This window comes from Myotis lucifugus, unplaced genomic scaffold (genome assembly GCF_000147115.1).
Source record: "Myotis lucifugus unplaced genomic scaffold, Myoluc2.0 scaffold_296, whole genome shotgun sequence".
NCBI classification, from domain to species: domain Eukaryota; kingdom Metazoa; phylum Chordata; class Mammalia; order Chiroptera; family Vespertilionidae; genus Myotis; species Myotis lucifugus.
In genome coordinates, this window is record NW_005871344.1 from 1,168,535 (window position 1) to 1,188,364 (window position 19,830).

Below are 19,830 nucleotides of genomic sequence, written 5' to 3' on the forward strand. Positions count from 1 at the left end.
AGGGGGAGAGGGCAGCAAGGACACTACCCTCTGCGCCCCAGCTGTCCCCAGGGTCCAGCTCATCATGGGGGGAGCAGGAGGATGGAGCTGGTTATGAAGGTGGCTCGGGCCCCAAGTCCCTCTTCTCCCGGTGACCTGTGCTCGGGGCATTGCACAGACAAAGGCGAGTTGACTGTAAACTGCTGAGAAAATGACTGCAAACCAGCCAGGACCGCCCCAGCACCAAACATTCTGACAGCCTGGGGCTGGCCATGGAGGGGGCAGGGCTGGGGAGAGCCAGGCCCAGTCCCCCAGGAGCCTCCTCCCTCCTGCCTCCTCCCTGGACACCCCCCAGCACAGCCACCCTAGTGGGAGGTGAGGAGGAGACTGCAGGTGGTGGGGGCGGCCTGGGGCCTAGAGCCCTAGATGCCTGGACCAGCAGGGCCCTTAGATGCACCCCCTTCCTCACCCCCATTCCTGACTCATGTATTGTACAAATGAGGAAGCTGAGGCTCACAGAGGGAAAGGACTTGACCAAAGTCTCCCAAGCAGTTGGAGGCAGAGCAAGTTAGAATCCATGCTCCTCTCTTGTCTCCTTGGGTCTGTCTGACCAGCTGTGTGACCTTGGAAAAGCCGCACAACCTCTCTGAGCACTAAAGGCTTACAACTCCTGACTGCTCACCCTACAGGGTTGTTGGGAGGAGCGATAACAGCAAGGGTGGCAGCCATTCACCTAAATAGAATGCCCTACAGTTTATAAAATATTCCTACATCCCATATCTTCTCTGTTCATAATAACTCTCTGAACTGGGGGGAATAGGAGTTTGGGGCTCCATTCTGCAAATGTAAGAAAATGACAAAGGTCACACAGAGAGTTTCGGACAGAGCTGGAACTAGAACCCGGACTCCCACACCAATGCCCTCCCCATCGCTAAGCCACTCACGAGGCTGGGAGGGCACTGTGACTAAAGGACAGAGCACTAACCACCCCATAGCATCAGGTTATGCGGACCCCCAGCACTCTCAGCAGCCCTGGGACGCAGCGGTAGCCTTAAGTCACACACATCTGAGCTCCAAAGTGTGACACTTTGGAGCGGTGGGACCTCGCCTTTCCGAGCCTTGGGCTGCGCGGTAAAATGGAACTGCAGAGGGACAGAAGGCCCCCAGGAGGCCCGCGCTGCACCGTGAGTGCAGGACTGCCTGGCAGGAGGCAATCGCTCATTGACTTTGGTTCCAAGCACATGGATGACTGTGTGTTGGGTTTCACTGTGCATCCTCATGGGCCTAGTTCAGGGCTCCAGATCCAGGGGGGCTTCTGATCAATCCTTATGATCAGAGAGGGATGGATGGATGGACAGATGATGGATGAGTGGAGAGAAAAGGGAGTGCACAGCGGGTGTATGAAAAGAAGATTGAAAGATGGGCATTATGCCTGGGATAGAGGCTCAGCCGTGCCCCCTGGCCCCTGGCCCCCAGCTGACCTGCCCCCACCACCGCCTACCTTGGGGGTAGCACTGGCACATGCTCCAGATGACACCCCCGATCACCATGACGCTGCCCATGGCGTAGAAGGTGCCGTAGACTGGGCCGTCGTGCTCATGAGAACGTGCCCAGGGCCAGCAGAAGAGCCCAGCACAATGAAGCCGATGCGGAAGGTCTCTCGTCTGCCATGGCCGCCCTGCCAGACCACGGTCTGTTCGCTGCCCGCCGAGGGTGCCCGAGGTCCTGCGTGGACACCCACGATCCTCACACCCGGAGGGATGAGGCTCCGGGATCACTGCAAACCCAGACTTAGGGCTGCAGAGGGGGCAGGTCCCTCAGGTCCCGCCGCAGCTCCTGGGCCACAGTTCTCCAGGCGACAGCTACGCTTCAATGGGCCCGGCACCACCACCACCTTCACTCCTTCACCTTCCCTCTGGGCCCAGCAGGAGTGTGTGTGTGGCTCCGAGTGAGGGAGAAGCCAGGAGGGAGAGGGGTGGTTCCAGGAGCTGGGCCCCGGCCAGGGCTTTGACATCACCTCATTTGCCTGCGTGGGGCTGAGCTGGGTGGACAGGCGGCCCACACCGTCCAGTCCTGGGAAGGCGGGTCCAGTGCGCAGCCCAAACACACCAGAATGCCACTGGGAGGTTCCAGGATCCCACAGGCTGGCATTTTAGAATCCGGAGGCATTCTGGACTCTTCAAGGTCATGTGCCCCTCTGAGGTCAGGAACAGTAGCCCATATTTACAGATGGTGGCTGCGTGCGTGGCACGGTCCTAAACATGTTATGTGGTACCCACTGAAGGGGAACCCCGTGAGGCACAGACTTTATGAGGACACCGGTGCACAGACAAGTCATTGCCAGGGTGACACAGCTAGAAAAGGCACAGCAGCCGGCATTCGAACCCAGAGGCCATGCCCCTAGCCACCCTGGGATACTCCCTAACTGTAGCAGGAGGGTTAAACGTTCGGGCCCCGGGGGCAGGCACATTGCCTGGGCTTGGGTTCTGGGTCCTCTACCCTGGGGCAGTGTGACTTTGATCAAGTCACTTCCCTGTGCCTCAGTTTTCCTCCTCTGTAAAATGGGGCTAATTACAGCATCTCCCAGGACAGAGCTGTCTGCTAGCCTGGCCTCCCTGGGTTCCTCTGTGAGCGGCTCCCAGAAAGGCTCAGGTGCCTGGATGCCCTTGTAGGGTGTGAATGACTGACAGCAATCCCCTTGCCTTCTAATCTAGGAAGACGCCTTAGTTCTAAGAAGGACATTGTAATGGTGGGATTCCAGTTCTGGAGAGAGGCTGCTGGGAAAAACCAAATTCCCTTACAGGATTGTAGGAAAATGAGGACTGTGTGTCTCTAAAAGGAAACGTTACCTTGTCGTTTGTACAGACTGTGATTGCTAATGTGGGATCGTTGCTTCTATTTGGCGTCCTGGCTTAGTAGGTTGGAGATTTTCTACTTGTTGTCATCCCCGTCCCCCTTCTCCCCAATAAGAGCTGTGCTTCCAGACGCCGTGCCTACACTCACACCAGACCCTCTGCCTGCTGTTCTGCCCTCGCACACCTTTTCCAGCAGCGGTTTCTCCTTCATCCGCTCTGAGATCCCAGCGGGTGTGCGCCCTGCAGTTTGCAGAGGAGGTCCCTGTCGCAGAGCTCAGGAGAGCCTCCCGGGAAAGGTTGCTGAGGGTCTCCGAGAAGGGCTGAGACCCACCAGGTCATGTCCAGGTCTGATTGCCCGAGATGGTGGCTCCACTCTTGGCTTTAGTTTTTTAAATATCTGTTTTTATTGATTTTTAGAGAGAGAGGAAGGGAGAGGAATAGAGAGATAGAAACATTGATCGGCTGTCTCCTGCATGCCCCATACTGGGGATTGAGTCTGCAACCCAGGCATGTGCCCTGACTGGAATCGAACCAGTGACCTCCTGGTTCATGGGCCAGTGCTCAGCCACTGAGCCACACTGGCTTGGCTTGGCTTTAGTTTTGTCACCTGAGTGAGGACTGAGGGTGGTATTGTTATTGTGCAGGACCTAATGGAGGAGAAAATGTGTGCTTATCAGTAGGACAGGACCCACCTAGGAATCACTGTTATCATGATCTCACAGAGAGGACCGGAGAAGGGAAGCAGCGAGCGCCCCAGGTCCAGAGGGGCCCAGCCTGCGCTCTCTGGCCCTGGCTTCAGGGGCGGTGGGAACGGATCTCTGTGGTCCCGGTCCAGCAGGAGCCTCTCGCGCCCCCTTGTGGCGGTGGAGCATGCGCTCGGCAAGGTGCTTTCACACCCTTTGGGTCATGCCCCTGTCCTTCCACCCGCCCCGGAGAGGGAAGCAGGAGAGGAGTTATTATGCCCGTTTCACAGGCGAGGAAACTGAGGCCGGGGAGGAGAAGGGACTGGCCACGATCTCCCCAAACTGAGTTTGTGGCTGAGCAGAGACCGGGACCCACACCCCCAGCCCCAATATAGATGGATCTGGTCCTTAACCATTCCCGAGAGGCCTCCCCGTCACCAGAGCACTCTCCTCCTCTCCCCACCTTTCCTTTCCTCTCTATGACCCCGCCTCCTTTCTCCTTCTTATCTCCTCTTTTTTTAAAAAGATATATTTTATTGATTTTTTTACAGAGAGGAAGGGAGAGAAATAGTTAGAAACATCGATCAGCTGCCTCCTGCACATCTCCTACTGGGGATGTGCCCGCAACCCTGGTACATGCCCTTGACCGGAATCGAACCTGGGACCTTTCAGTCCACAGGCCAACGCTCTATCCACTGAGCCAAACCGGTTTCGGCATCCTCTTTAAAAAAAATGTAAATGTGAGGAGTAAGAAGCTCTGGGCCAAGTAGGCGCTCAGCTAAATGGTCTAATCTAACCTCTCCCACAGAGCCGATGTGAGAGGTACATGGGGACAAACAGGTGTGCATGGTGCTGTGACAGCGCTGGGTTACCTACCCCTGGTTCCCATTCCCCTCCCTGTGGCCTCTGACCTTTACCTCCCTCCCCTGCAACGTGGGGGAGGAGAGGTTGAGGAGTCTGTCCTCTTCCAGCAGGGGGCGCGCTCACCACTGTTTTCTTCCTGTCGGAATTTAAGATCCTCACAATATCCTCAGAAGCAGGGAGGGGAAAGATCACACCTATTGACAGATGAGGATACTGAGGTTCATGGAGGCAAGGTGAGCGTCTTAAGGTCTCAGGACCTGTCAATAGTAGAGCCAGGATTCAAACCAGCCCCCTCAGTCTCTTGTTGAGCACCTGCTCTGTGCAGGACACTCAGAGGTATGAGGCACTCTGACACACGCGGGGTTTCAGCGAGTGATGGCACTTGTCCTTCCTTCTGGGATAAAATATGGTAAGGGCTCTGAGATACGCTTGAGGTCCAACATGTGCACGAGAGAGAGAGAGAGAGAGAGAGAGAGAGAGAGAGAGACTGGGGGTTGAGGTGAGGAATGAAGGGGGAGTCACACAAGGGATCCTTGAGGAGTCAGCTGCAGTTCTGTCAGGGCAATAAAAGCAGTTCAGACAGAGAGCAGCATGTGCAAAAGCCCAGGGCAAGTAAGCACTGACAGGGCTGGAGATACAACTCTAAATGCTATGCACACACTTGCCCTACACTGCAGGCTCCTCCTCTCCCTCCCCAGACCTACTCCTCCCAGGTCAACTCCATCCTTCTCCTGTTCTCCGGGCCAGTGCCTACATATCCTGGCTACAGCCTCCCCTCCCCTCTCACACCTACATCCTGTTGGCTCTACCTCCAACGTATAAGAATCCAATCACTTCTCTCCCCCCACTACTGCTCATCGCCTGGCCTGAGCCCCGCATCTCTGTCCCCCTAAGTGTTCTCTGCTCTTACCCGTGTCCCCTGAAATCTCGTTCCAATCCGAATGCCAGGTCAGACCTTGTCACTCCTGCTCAGAACCCTGGAATGACTTTCTGTCTTACCAGTGTAAAGCCAAAGACCTCAAATGGCCTGGAAGAGCTTAGACAATTGGCCCATGTCGCCCAGCCCATCTTCTGCCATGCCTCCTCCCTCCCTCCCTCCAGCCACTCTGGCTCCGTGCTCTCCGTGGGACGCACAGGCACCCTAGGAAGGGTAAACGGCCTTGCTGTTCCTGCTGCCTGCAATGCTCTTCCTCCAGATCTGTGACGGCTCCCTCCCTCACCTCCTTCAAGTCTTTATCCAAATGTCAGCTTTCCAGTGAGGTCTTCCCTGGGGTGATAGCACCAGCTTCCCCAGGTACTCCCTGTCCTCCCAGCTGCCCTGTTCTCTACAGAACTCACTGCCTTCATTCATTCTATATACATCACTTATTTGTCTCTTGTCTGTCTCCCCTCACCTAGGACTCGAGTGTCCAGATGGGGACTTTGTTCACTGTAGTATCCTCGGGGGCTGGGACAGGGTAGGCTCTGGATTCGTATTTGGGAATGGAGGGATGGGCGTCAGTTCCGGGGGAGAGGGATGCTAGAGAGGAAGCACAGGCTGGAACCTCCTGAGGTCACGCTAAGGTCTCCAACGTCTTTCTCAGGAGTCAACAGAGTGCCTCTAACCGGGGTGTGCAGCGGACTGGCAGATCAGACTTTGATTTTACAACGATCCTCTGGTTTTGAGGTCAGGTCAGAAGAAGCAAGAAGAGATGGCGGCAGTGAGGGCGACTGCCAGGCTCTGGCAGAAACCTACAGGGACAAGGCTACAGAGAACAATTTTTACAAGTAATTAGTTGCTGGGGAGGAGGGGGTGGTGTGGAAATTTCTGACTGATTTGGGGTGGAGAGCTGCAGGGGTCAGGGTCACCCGCCAACCCAAAGGGCAAGCTGAGGGAAGGTGGGGGACAGGCCTAAGCTCTGAGGGTCCCTGACATCCCAGGCCTGGTGGCAGGCACCGGATGTGGCCTCTGAGTGGTGAAGACGCCAACAGGAGTGGTGAAGACGGCCCCAGGAGGAGAGAAACCAGGAAGCAAACTGGTGCCTACTGGGGGCTGTGGAATGGCAGACGTGGCCTCACAGGGCTTCTCCATCCCACGCCCTGCCTGGGAGCACAAGGGTCCCCAGTTCACAGCGAGGCCGCTGCAGCTCAGAAGGGTCGGGTGGCTTGCCTGACACGAGACTGGCTCCATGGCTCTGACTCAACCTCCAAGGTGCTGGTGACCTTGAGCAAGTCATCACCCCTGCTGGGGCCTCGCACAGAGGAATTGGTACAGAGAGAAAAGCAGAAAAGGGCTTTCCAGTCTTCCAGCCCACCCCGCCCTCCACGCCTTCCAGCTCCCACCAGGCAAAGGAGGGGCCTCCTGGCCAACCTGCAACTCATTAACTCACCTGCCTGGGGGAGAGGCCTCACTTTGGGGTAGGAGGCAGGCTGGGCTCTGCTTCCCAGCTGGGATCCTATTAACCCTTTAGGAATTTCAGAGAGAGATAAATCCCCACCCATATCCTTGGGATGCATATGGTGTGTGTGTGGAGAGAGAGAGAGAGAGCAGCTCAAGGTCTGGCTCTGCCTTTATTCTCTGTGATTTTACCTCCCTGAGGCTCAGTTTCCAGGCCTGTTAAATGGGAACACCACCTGCAGCAGAGCAGGCTTGAGGATGTAAAACCAGGGCAGAGGGCGGCCCAGCATACAGTCTGCCCTCAGTGAATATGCAGCTGAGCCCCAGGACTCGGAGTCCCTGCTTGCTGTGTGACCCTGGAAAGGTTACTTAACCTCTCTAAGCTGGCCTTCTCGTCTGTGAATGGGGTGGCACAGAGATGTAGGGCTGAATGATGTAGCTGGACAGAGAGAGAGGGGAGGTAACCGGCTCCCTGTCATAGGAGATATGGGAGCAGCAGCTGAATCTGCCTCTGATGGAGGGGGTGGGGCTTACCTCTGTGAACAACTCTGACAGTCACTACATACACCATAGACACCTGCCACCGGGCTGAGACAGCTGCATCTATTAGGTGCATTAGCACTGAGCTGCAGCGTCAGTGTGAGCTTTCATGTCAGCCGCTACCATCTGGTTTAATCCTCTCAGCTGAGCTCTCTGAGGCGGAAGGTGATGCCACTATATTTCCCAATTCCCATTTTATGGATGAGCACACTGAGGCAGAAAGAGGAAAAGCCACTTGTCTAAGGTCACTCAGCTGGTCCATGGTGGTCTGAATGCAGAGTCCATGTCCTTTTGGTTATAAACTCAGTGTGACCTTGGCCAGTTCTGGCTCTGCCTCAGGGCCCCACTTTTTTCATCTGCACAATAAACTCTCCCAGCTCTACCTGCCGGCCGGAGGAGTGCACCCTCTGGGCGCTCTGGCCTGCCCGGCCCCCGAGACTGCAGCCCCACACACATCACATGGGGCAGAAGAACCACCAGCTGGGCCCAGGCAGCCCATATTGTCGGGAGAGATAATGAAATGGATTTACTTTAAGCCTCTTGTTACACGGCAACAGATGAATAAAGCAGCACTGAGAAGCAAGCGTCCGTGGAGCGCCTGCTGTGAGCCAGGCACTGTGCCAGACACTAGAAGCAGCTCATGCATCGTCTCTGGACTCAGGGCCTGCGAGGGGCCTTTCCCTTCCTCTCACTGTGGTCTGATCCAGCTGGTATTGTCTCTCCAGGAATGACAGCAGCAGCAGGGATGACGCTCTCGTAGCTGGGCGGAGGCGAGGGGGGCTGGCCCCCAAGCAGGGCAGCCCCGGAGGCGCTGCACGGCAGGTCTTCCTCCGTGGGGTACGCAGGTGGTGCCAGGGGGCCCTCAACCAGTGGGCAGTGCACGGCCTCCTCATACGTGGGGATGGCAACCAGCTCTGGGGTCCTGGAGGGACAGGAGAACAGAGGCTGTTAGCGGGGGCGGGGGCAAAGCCACTGCGTGCCAGGGAGAGAGATGGAGGGCCCTGCCTTGGGCCAAATTCCTTGCGGGTCCCCTGGGGCCCCATGGACACACTTGGAGCTTGGCATGAGCTGCTCTGCCAACCCCAGCTGTCCATCCCACCCACCCTGCCTCCCCCACGTGCTCACCAGGCCTCCTCAGCTCTCGGTAGGGAGAGTCCTCACCCGCCTCACCCCTCCCTGCTGCTCGTCCCCACTGGCCCTGAGACTCCTCCGGAAAGCTTTCCTGACTGCTAGCTCCCCCAGCAACGCTCCCATAGTGCTCTGGGCGCCCGCAGTGCTCTCCTGCCCCCACACAGACCCCACCTGGTTGTCCTCTAGGGCAGGGACTGACTTTGAGGGTCATGGAGCTGAGGGCAGATGCCTGGGGTGTTTGTTGAAAGACTGAGTGATAGTCCACAGGCAGAAGGGCTCCCAGCTTACTGTCATAGCTCTTTTTTTAAACATACTTTTATTGATTTCAGAGAGGAAGGGAGAGGGAGAGAGAGAGAGAAACATCAATGATGAGAGAGAAATATCGATCAGCTGCCTCCTGCACGCCCCCTACTGGGGATCAAGCCCACAACCCGGGCATATGTCCTGACTGGGAATCAAACCAGTGACCTCTTGGTTTCTGGGTCGCCGCTCAACCACTGAGCCACACCCGATCGGCTGTCATATCTCTCACAAGAGCCAGAGTTGTGGACGCTCAGAGCAGGATGGGAGACCTCAGCCCTCCTGCCCGCCTGGACGCCTGAGGCCCTGATGTGGTCCGTGCGCCGAGGGAGTACCTCTGCTTGGCCACCCCGGACATACAGTCAGCCACGCCGGTCCGAGCAGCCTGGCTTTCCTGAGACCGGCCTCCAGTCCCTGAAATGACCCACCGGGCAGGGACGAGAGGCAGAGACCAGGTCCCGAGGCTCCTCCAACCAGGCTCTGCAGCTGGATTCCAAGAACAGACCCCCAGCCACTCAAGTGCCGATGGGAATGAACCAGCCCTCAGAGGGCCCCAGGGGGTCACCTCTGGGGAGTCCCTTTCCCTTCCCCGCTGAGGACTGGGGGGTGTCACTGATCCTAGGCCTGCTTCTGCTTTGGGGACGATACTGTCAGATACAGGGGCTGACTAGGTGATCCTGAAAGTCCCTTCCCACCTCAGTCCCTCGAGGCCTGGCTGTGAGTCTGGGCACTGGCTGGTTCAACTCCCTGTTCTGCCACATTCCTGGTGGGTCACCAGGGTCAGTAACTCCATTAATCTGGGCCTCAGTTTCCCCTCCGTAAATGGGGACAATAATGGCCCCTCTCCCACAGAACTGCTTGTCACATGCTCTGTAAATGGCTGCCAGCCACCAAGTGTCAAAGGTCTCCTTGAGGAAGGGGTATGGGGAGCAAAGCTCACCCCAGACCTCCCGCAGGAAGGCTGTCACTCGCCCAGGGTCACCAGTTTGCAGCTGGTGCGGAAGCCGTTCAGTCCACACAGTGGACCTGCCTATCTAGACAAAGGGGCGGCCGATGGCAGAGGCTGGCCCAGAGGACAGAGAGGAAGTGGAGGGGACTTCGCTCCAGGGGTTAGGAGGTGCCAAGCTGGGACGTGGAGGGGACTTCGCTCCAGGGGTTAGGAGGTGCCAAGCTGGGGACCTGCGGATGCGCCTCGTGTGAGCACCCATCACCCGCTGGGGACATGGCGTGTCTCTGGGCAACGTGTCTTCTCAGCCCAAGCCCAACGCAGCCCTCAGAGCGGCCCAGGGGGAGGCAGGCTTGCTGCTCCAGCCACAGACAGGCCATGAAGCAGGCAGTGTGATGGAGGGCCCAGCCGGGAGCCAAAGCTGGGATTCCCCATCCAGTGCTCTTCCAAACTTCTCACAGACCCTCCTCCTGAGCCAGCCCAGGAGCCTCGCAGCAGAGGAAGCGAATAAGGGACCTCATCCTTCTCTGCACTCCCAGCATCCTTTGCAGGTGAGGGCAGGCGAAGATCATTGCTCCTGGAGGCAGGCAAGCCAGGTTCTATTGCTGTGTGACCTAGAGTGTTCACAACCCTCTCTGAGCCTCTTTCTCCTTATCTGTAAAATGGGGGGAACGGTTTTCATTTAATAGATTCAAGGCAGAGAAAAATGGGAAAAGCTTTGACAACACTCAGAAAAAATGGAGGTAAGAAGGCTTCCAGCGCCCCACCTCTCCCGCCTTGGTCACCTCTCAGCCACACCTCTGCCACGCCCCTCTTCTCCAAGCCTGAAGACATGACACAGGCATTGGGTATGCGTGGGGCCACCCCAGCAGCTAACCGTGGGCAGGGCAGGGCATAGGTGAGGTGAACCTGCAGCAGGAAGTTTGCTTAGAGGGCAGACTGGAGTGGCCCTCGTGCCACCCACTGGGCCAGTTGGGCCCACCCAGCGCCAAGTGTCCATGCGGGGTGGCCATAGCGCACACTGCAGAGGAGGCTCTATCCATGGTGCTTTGGATGTGGCACCCTGCAGTGCCGTGGGGCCGGCTGCCACTAGGGTCCCATGCACAGGGAGCTCCACGGGGCTGGGCTCACCACTCTCTGGAGCCTGGTTGGAGCCAAAGACCTGGCCTGGCGCCAGTCCCCCGCCCTCAGCTGAGCCAGGCAAACATGGTAGGAAAAGGGATGAAATACTACCTGCCAGGCACTTAAGCCCTCTAATCTGTTTCACATTCATGACAACCTTGGGTGGTAACATCTCTCAGCCATTGCACAGATAAGTGAAAGTCCAACACCAACCGGGCAGCAAAGCCCCAGCTCCGTCTGGCTGCAAAACTCAGCCAACTCCATCTATCACACCTCTCCCCACCCAGCGCCTAATCTCTCCAAACCTCAGCTTTCTCATCTGTAAAATGGGCCTAATCCTTACACTTACCTCATAAGCTGCTCCACTTATGAGCAGTTAAGGCTCAAATCAGTTAGTGGGCACAGCATCCACTGCAAACTATAAAGCATCCTAATGGCAGCAAAAGGTAATGTGTGCACGAACTTGAAAGTGTACACACTTCCCCACCTGTCCTCTCCTCTGAACCTACAACACTCCTAGGGAAAGGGTCTGTTGCCTGCAGCTGACAGATGAGGAATTAGACACGGCTCAGAGAGTCTAAGTAACATGCCCAAGGACACACAGCTTATAAAGGAAAGGGCAGAGACTGCAACCCTCCTGTCTGAATAGGACCAAGGGTTCTCTGCTGTGCTCACTGAGGGGGGTGGCCCTGGGGTGCATCCTGTCTAGCCACCCTAGTTAGGGGCTAACACGTAAGATGGGCGCCCCCAGAGGGCAGGGGTTTTATCTGTTTTGTCCAGTGTGGCGTTGTCAGTGCCCTGCATAGGACCCACCACACAGTACTCGGTAAATATTGTTAAATGTGTGAAATAACAAGTAGAAAAATAAATGGAGAATGAGGTCCAAGAGAAGAAAAATCCCGGCTAAGCCATCAGCCCAGAAGGCCTCTCTGACCTGGGTTTATCTTCAGAGAGTGAGGTGCCTGGGACAGGAGCCATAGAGTGACCTCCCCCTGGGGGCCAGATGCTGGTCTCCCAGGCGGCAGGGCATGAACAACAGCAGCCTCCCTGACCTCCAGCCACCTGGTTCTGAATCTAAGACGGGTCTCCAACCTGGAGCACTCTGCGGCCTCCTGGGAGGGCCTCCTCCCTGGCCCGGCTGGGAGTGAAGGCCGGGTGGCTGCACCTGCAGCTGTGGCCCAGGCCCTGTTGGGCCAACATGGCTGTGTGTATAGACAACATCCACCCCTACACTCAGGCCACCCTGGGTAGGGAGGGCCAGGCTCCGGGCCAGAGGGCCCTGAGGCCTGGCCTGGTTCCAGCTGACCACTAACTTGTGGTGTGACCAGTCACTGGTCTCTCTGCAACCGGGTTCCCATCCAAAAAGTGAAGAGTTTGGCTGGAGAGCTCCCGAGGCCCTGCCCGTCTAACAGTCGGGTCAAACCAAGGCCCAGCCGTTGGACTAAGTGGCCTCTGTTGAATACTCCATTGTCTCTGACCTCAAGGATTCACAAGCCAGTAGTGGGAATAATCTGTTACATTCCTTAACTCAGCATGCATTCCCGTCCCCCCTTTTAAATATATTTGTATTGATTTCAGAGAGGAAGGGAGAGGGAGAGAGAGAGATGGAAACATCAATGATGAGAGAGAATCATTGACCAGCTGCCTCCTGCATGCCTCACACTGGGGATTGGGCCCGCAACCTGAGGATATGCCCTGACCGGGAATCAAACCATGACCTCCTGGTTCATAGGTCGATGCTCAACCACTGAGCCATGTCAGCTGGACAGGGCACCAGTTCTTACTTCGCAGGGGAAAGAGGGCTGGAGAAGATGTATGCAGGCCCCTGACATGTAGGTACACCCAATACTTGGTCGAATGAATAAATACATAATAAGTGCAGGCATAATTCACTTACTCAACCAGGCAAACATTGACTCTTGGTATTGGTGATATAAAGCACAGATATACTTACAGAACATAAACACATCTATATGTATAAAAGCCTAAGCGACTTTAACAACTGGAATGACCGGTTGACTAGTCACTGTGACACGCACTGACCACCAGGGAGCAGACGCTCAACGCAGGAGCTGCCCTCTGGTGGTCAGTGCGCTCCCACAGCCAACCTCTCTCTCTACCCGCCTCCCCTGCTCGCCAACCTCCCACGGTCCCTCCCCCCTGCCAGACGGCCCTCCTGATAGGCCTTAATCACCAGCCAGGCTGAGTGACCCCACCCATGCACAAATTCGTGCGCCGGGTCTCTAGTATATAATGTAACTGTGGTATTTAAACTTCACAGGGGAGGATTGAGAAAAGAATGCCTCAAGAGCCTCCTAAGAGGGAGTAAAAATGAAAATGAAGCTTGAGAAATGTTGTCTATTGCAAGATTTTCGTCTCTGCCCCCCCCACCCTCCCTTGAGCCTTTGTACATGCTCTTCTGCCTGCCTAACCTGCCTCTCGCCACCTTAGCCTCTTGAGGAAAAGTTGACATTTACTGTGCACCTACTGTACGCCAGGCACTGGGCTAAGTTCTAGGTACACATCATCTCATTTAATTCTCCCTGTGTCCCCTGAGCTAGGGAACGGGTAACAGCACAGACTCTGGGTCCAAGTCCTGGCCCTGACAGACACTACCTGGGTGTCCTTGGGCAAGTTACTTACTAGTAACATCGTGGTGCCTCCGTTTCCCATCTATAAATGGAGTAAATTACTGTACCTACTTCAGAGGACTGCTATAAGGATTAGAAGAGTAAATATATGACAAGCACATAGAACAGTGTCTGGCCCATGGTCAATACTCTACAGATATTTGCTATTATTGCTGCTGTTATTATTCCTGTTTTATTTCAGATGAGGCTGAGGCTCAGTGGGGTTGCATGATCTACTTGAAGTCCTACTGCTAGTTAGTACAGTGGTCGGCAAGCTGCGGCTCGCGAGCCACATGCGGCTCTTTGGCCCCTTGAGTGTGGCCACGAAGTTTCAGTCGCACTGTACGTGCGCACCCGCACATGGCATTTTGTGGAAGAGCCACACTCAAGGGGCCGCAGTTTGCCGACCTCTGAGTTAGTAGAACCAGGAGAGGGTCCCAGTCAGTCTGACGCCTGCGCCTGGGCCCTTAACCACTGTGCTACTCTGCCCCATACCATGCTGAGCTCAGCTTTCCACTCTTCCAGGAAGCCTTCCTGGATTTCCCCATATCGCCACAGGACTGCGTCTATGCCTCTCTCACAGCTCTAACTACTCCGTGGGGAGCCACTCTACCTCTGTCATGGGGCTTTAAACTCCTCCAGGACTGTGCTGATCAGCCTTCAAGTCCCCAAGGCATAGACAAAGCCTGGTCCGGAGGAGGAACCCCATGAGAGTTTGCTGAGCAAATGCATGTGACGGAATGGTGCCCCACCTATGGCCCCAACCTTTGGCCCCCACCATTCCCCACTAACCTGCAGCTCTCCTTCTCCGACGGCTCCACAGTGAGGTAGTACAGGTCTCTGGAGAGGTGATATGGGTCACTTCTGGGTGACCCCCAGGCACTGGCCTTGATGGACCACAGCAGGCCAAGGAGCAGCAGCAAGCCGCCTGCCCCAAAGCAGATGAAGCTGATGGACCTGAGCAGGGACCCGGGGGCCTCAGGCGCAGGGTACCCAGCGGGTGGGGCCGGCTGGCTGGGTTGAACACCCTTATCCCCTTCACTCCACCACGCGAAGCAGAGCGTCCCGGCGATCAGAAACACTGTGCCGCTGACCGACACGCAGTAGCGGAGGGTGGAGGCCACTCGGCCCCTGTCACAGTTCTGGACATGCAGGAAGAAAGAGGAGAAGAAACGGGCATGAGAGCAGCCTGCCAAGTGCTGGGAACCTGGGCTTTAGTTCTCCTCCACCTGAGGTCACTGGGCCACCTTGGAGAGGTCATTTGAGTTCTCTGTGCCTCAGTGTCCTCATCCGTGTAATGGAGATGATGCTCCTAACTTTGCGGGGCTGTTCTGAAGGTCACAGTTAATGTGTCTGACGTTGCTAGCACCACGCCTGGGATCGAGCAGGAGTTCAGTAAGCGGCGATGTTTGCTCCGGGCCCCTCCAGGCCTCAGAGGCCTCATCTGCCCAGTGGGTATAAGACTCCACAGGCCGGGAGGGAGAAGAGGAACACCCCTGGGCTCCATCAGGCCTGCCAGGACCGGGCTGGCTGGCTACACATGCCTCACTTCACCCAGTCACAGTCCCCAGAGGTCGACAGTGTCGCCTCCACCTGACAGAGGAAGACACGCACTGCAGGACAGCAAAGGAGCGAGCGCGAAGGAGGGCGCTGAGACGTCTGGAGGTAAAATTCATGATCTGAAGCAAAACTGTGCACAGAAATGCCCACTGTGGCCTTATTTATAATGATCCTAATTTGGAAAGAGCCAAAATGTCCAACTCTGGGGAAATGGTGAGTAAACCATGGCACAACCTCTAGATGGACTATTAAGGACTTATTTTAAAAAATCAAGCTCAGCACAAATGTTCAACAACAGGAGGGAAATGTTTTTGATATCTTACTTTTTTTCAACTAATTATCCAAAAAGTGTTATCTCAACTAGGTAAAGAAAAAATGCACAGAAAAAAAAACAAAAAAACACTGTGAGGAAGCCTGGCCCCAGACAGGAAGGGGCTAAAACATGCGTCTGTGTGGTCCCCAAAGGCATTGTACTATTCTCTTCCTGGTAATTGCCCATTATCTCCCCTCAAGGCTCAGCTCAGCCCCACCCAAGAAACCTTTGCCGGTGACACTTTAAATACCCAATCCCCTCGGCCTTATTGGACCACAGTGCTTACCTGTCCGTGATTAACTTCTCCTTTGCCGTCCACATTGGCCCTGTTCACTGCTCCATCCCCCAATGCCTAGCACATGATAGCTGCTAAATAAAGATTTGTTGAAGAAATTCCTTTAAATGAGGGGGAAGTGTTGCTGGCCAAATATTTGTTGTGTGAAAAGCCTGCTCACAGCTGGAAGAGCTGGGTGAGGGAGGATCCCAGAGGATCCCAGCTGCTTCAGCACCCAGCCATGAAGCAGAGGCCTGGCTCTGGTCCCCACACTGCCGCTCACTGGCTGCGCCCTGGGCTGAGCCTCTCCACTGCTCTGGGCCTGCTGCCTCATCGGTACAAGGAGCAGGTGCTCCAGCAGGCTGCAAGGAGAGCTCAGTGTGGTACCATCTCCCCTCCCAAAAGCTGAGCCAGAGAAGCAGGGAACTCACAGACCTCAGAGAGATTCAATGGCCAGAAAGGCCTTCCAAATGGGAGTTTACCCAGCCCGAAGTGGTACATCAGACGATGCCCTGGGGGGCAGCTACCCCAAGGCATGCTCCTAGGGGAGCAGAGGGGTGTGCACAATGTTCAAGATACAGTGGATAAAGCTTCAGCTTTCAAAAGGGCCTGTTCGCACCAAGGGGGTGGAGGGAGGGGGGGAAGGGGAAGGGGCTTGAGGAGTGCAAACTTCCTGTTACTGCACAGGGAACAGAGTCAATAAAATCGTAATAAACTATGTACAGTGGCAGATGGTTACTAGCTTTATTGTGGTGATCACTCTGTAAGGTAGATAAATGTTGAATAACGATGTTGTACACCTGAAACTAATGTAATACTGTATGTCAATTATAATCAAAAATAAATTAATTTTTTAAAAAAGAGTATGTTCCCAAATGTGTTTTAAAATGTGTGTGTGGTGCCCTGGCCGTGTGGCTCAGTTGGCTGGAGCGTCGTCCCGTACACCCCAAGGCTGCAGGTTTGATTCCCAGTCAGGGCACATACCTAGGTTGAGGGTTCACTCCCTGGTCAGGGTGCATACAGGAGACAACCAATCAATGTTTCGCTCTCACATTGCTACCTCTCTTTATCTTTCTCATCAATTAAAAAAATAATTAACAAATGATATTAAATTAAATGTGTGGGGTTAAGAAATAAATCCACCCATGTTATCAAAAAGAAAATGTGTGTGATCCAGCCGATGTGGCCCAGTGGCTGAGTGTCGACCTATGAACCAGGAGGTCACAGTTTGATTCCTGGTCAGGGCACATGCCCGGGTTTCGGGCTCAGTCCCCAGTGGAGGTGGGTGTGCAGGAGACAGTTGGTCAATGATTCTTTCTCATCATTGATGTTTCTATGTCTCTCTCCCTGTCCCTTCCTCTCTGAAATCAATAAAAAAATATATTTTTTAAAGTGTATGGGTGTATGTGTGTGCATGCACATGTGGGAGAGAGAATCTATAATATACCCCAATCCCCCTGGGCCATTTGCAAATTACCTGCAGTTCTCTGCCTGTGGATCTGTCTTTGGGGCAACTGCCTCCTGACTCCAGCTCAGACATTTTCATGGGGGAAGAAAAGAACCTGACTACCCTCCCCCACAAAGTCAAACAGCAAGTAGAGGCTGTTGAGTAGAATAGGGAAACTGAGGCAGATAGCTGCATGAACCGGCCGAGCAATTTCCAGCCAGATACAAAAGGTCACCTCCCTAGAGATAGCGTGTAGGCCTCAATAGTATTTCAGCTCCAGGCCCAGAAAAGCAGCAATGTTTTGTGGGCAACTCCCGGACCAGCTGCAATGACTAATGACCCTGCCCTGGTGCTGACCAATCAGTAGAGACCACAACCCTAAAGGTCGTGGAAAAGCTGATGAATATTTTATTGAAATCTCCTCTAAGACCGCCCCTAAATTCCCAGCCTTTAAAAACCCTCAAAACAAAGGACCCAGCGGGTGCTCCCCTCCCTGGAGTAAGCTCTCGCCTTTCCCTTTCCTCTTCTTCCCCTGTAGGAGTGCATCTCCTAACTTGTAAAGGTCCCCATGAGATTTGCAACCTGTCTCCAGGCCCTATTTTCTCAGACTTTCCAGTGAGCAAAAGCAACCCCACCCAGGCTCTCCTGTGGCTTCTTCCATCCTAAGCCCTTCCGTGTTTCCCTGAACCCAGCTCTAATAAAGGACTCTCAATCACCTGGGCTCCGGTTGTGAAATCTTTCCTGCACAAGGTCAAGAACCCACACACTGCCCGGCTAGTGTAGCTCAGTGGTTGAGTATCGACCTATGAGTCAGGGAGTCATGGTTCAATTCTGGGTCAGGGCACATGCCCAGGCTGCAGGCTCTATCCCCAGTAGTGGGCATGCAAAAGGCAGCTGATCAATGATGAGTGATTCTCATCATTAATGTTTTTTTCTCTCTCCCTCTCCTTTCCTCACTGAAATGAATAAAAATGTATTTAAAACACACACACACACACACACACACACACACTGCTAGCCAGCCCTAGGTAGACCCGCTAAGGGCCCGGTAACAACCTCTCACACTTGTGTACACGGTACCCTGATGGGGGAGGAAGAAAGAACTCCCTGCCCTGGAGGGAATAGCCCCAACCCCAGAGAAGCCCTGATCCCGGCACTCAGCCTGCCAGACTGGCGCCCTCCTCACCTCCCTCTCCCTCACCCTCCCACACACACACACATCCCAACTCCTGCCACCTGGGGGCCTCTACACCTGTTGCTCTCCCAGGCTGGGGAGCCCTCTGTCCTCATCCAGGGCCCTCATTCCACAGCCCCTCCCCCTCAAGACCCAGCCCAACACCTCATCTTCCCAGAAGTCTCCCCGCTGCTGTCACCCTCGCCTCCCACCAGCCAGAGGTGGCCTTTTCTTGCATCTGATGGGTGGCCCCGCTGACTGTGGCCATTCTATCTGTCCGCTCTGCGACCTTGATCAGGCAGCTCAACGTCTCTGAGCTCAAATTCCTACCTCCCGGGGAGGAGGAGTAAGTTGTGAAGATGAGGTGGGGAGATGGCAAGCTGTAGTGAAGCACGGTGAGGCCAGGGGAGCTGGACAGAGAATGGCCCTGCTCTGATCCTGGGCGGGTTACCTCGCTTCTCCATGCCCCCCTCCCTCCTCTGTGAAATGGGCACAATAACACCGTGCTGTCCTGCTACCAACAAGGGAACTTGAGGTGCCAGTTTGCTGTAAAGAACTGAACCATGTCGTCTAATCCAGAAGTGGCCCAGCCATCTCCACCTAAACCGAGGTCCTGTGCGCCTGGGCCCCAGGCCGCTCAGCGAGGCAGCACACGGAGGAGAGCCGAGGTGCAGACTGCCCAGCAAGGCCCCGCGGTCGATCAGGGTGAGGGGAAGGGACCCGACGGGCTGGGCGTCAGCGGAGCCTGGATGCTCCCGAAGGAGCGAGAGCAGGAAGCTCGTACCCACCTGGGGCGCAGCCATCACTCGCGGGCGTCAGGGGCGGTCCAGGCGCGGGGACCCGGGGGGCAGAGGCATGGTGGCTGTCGGACGGATAGCGGCGAGCACCTGGAAACCAGTCCCTCGGGTGTGCAGGGGGCGCCGGCCGGGAGGGGGTGGCCCTGGCGACGGTCCCGAGCCCCCCTCTCGGCGCCGCGCAGAAGCGCTAAGGTCGGGTCCGGGTCTCGTCCTGGGATCTCGCCTGTCTCCTACCCGCAGCCGCGTCCGTCGGGGCCGCCGCCGCCTCCCCGCACCCGAGCGCAGGTGCCGAGCCGGCTTCACCCGCAGGCGCGGTCCCCGGCTGCGCGCACCAGCAGCTCATCGGCTACCCCACGGGCTCGCCCAGGACCGGCGAGGTGACCGCCCGGCCCTGGCCCTGGCTCGGCCGACTGCGGACCTGCCCTCTGGGCTCGGGCTCTGGGCGGGGCCCGCCGCACCTTTCCTGGGATCCGCGTCCTTGCGGGCCGCGGGTGCTGGCGGAGACTCCGGGACCAGCTCCCGCGACTCCGGGGCGGCTCCCGGTGCCGCCCCGCCCGGCCTTAAAGCGAAAGCGCGAGTGGGGCTGGCGAGGGTTACGGTTTTCCTGCACCGGGAGCGCCGAGGCCGCTGTTACCGGAACCACCCTGGAACAGCAGGGAATCATCTGGCCTCGGGGCTGTCCTGCCCACATACGTACCCCCCTTCCCGGGGGTGGGGGAGAGAGGGCTTGGGAAGGAGACGACTGCTCCGGGAGCCACCGATGCCCAGCCAGAGAGGGATCTAGGATTCCGGAGCTCCCCGCCTCCCCCCCTTCTCACTCCCACTTTACAGCAAGGGA

General features: G+C 56.1%; 2 protein-coding genes across 3 annotated transcripts in view; both read right to left on the minus strand.

The window, feature by feature from the left end:
• BSND (barttin CLCNK type accessory beta subunit) overlaps positions 1-1,541 on the minus strand; it is a 7,954-nt gene extending 6,413 nt beyond the window's left edge. Inside the window, exon 1 of the mRNA XM_006100030.1 lies at positions 1,481-1,541. Coding sequence (XP_006100092.1) covers positions 1,481-1,541 — 61 coding nt within the window. The remainder of the gene's footprint in view (positions 1-1,480) is intronic.
• A 3,109-nt stretch (positions 1,542-4,650) lies between these two features.
• TMEM61 (transmembrane protein 61) lies at positions 4,651-19,471 on the minus strand. Of its 2 annotated transcripts, XR_002831986.1 has the most exons (4): positions 18,984-19,471; positions 14,220-14,569; positions 7,829-8,220; positions 4,651-6,126 (listed from the first exon to the last, which is right to left on the minus strand). XR_002831986.1 is itself a non-coding variant. In XM_006100025.3 (3 exons), the coding sequence occupies exons 1-3, from the start codon at positions 18,996-18,998 to the stop codon at positions 7,956-7,958; spliced, it is 630 nt and encodes a 209-aa protein (XP_006100087.1). In that variant the 5' UTR covers positions 18,999-19,471; the 3' UTR covers positions 7,797-7,955. The 2 variants fall into 2 exon arrangements, 1 of the variants encoding a protein (XP_006100087.1); XM_006100025.3 differs by lacking the exon at positions 4,651-6,126 and having other exon boundaries at positions 7,797-8,220.
• Positions 19,472-19,830: the final 359 nt, after the last annotated feature.

What these genes read in the sequence shown, in the direction of transcription:
- TMEM61 (XM_006100025.3), bottom strand. An exon ending in TCGGAGAAGGAGAGCTGCAG is followed by an intron (nt 8,221 to 14,219) that starts GTTAGTGGGGAA and finishes CTGTCCCTCCAG; the next exon opens with GACCCCAGAGCTGGTTGCCA.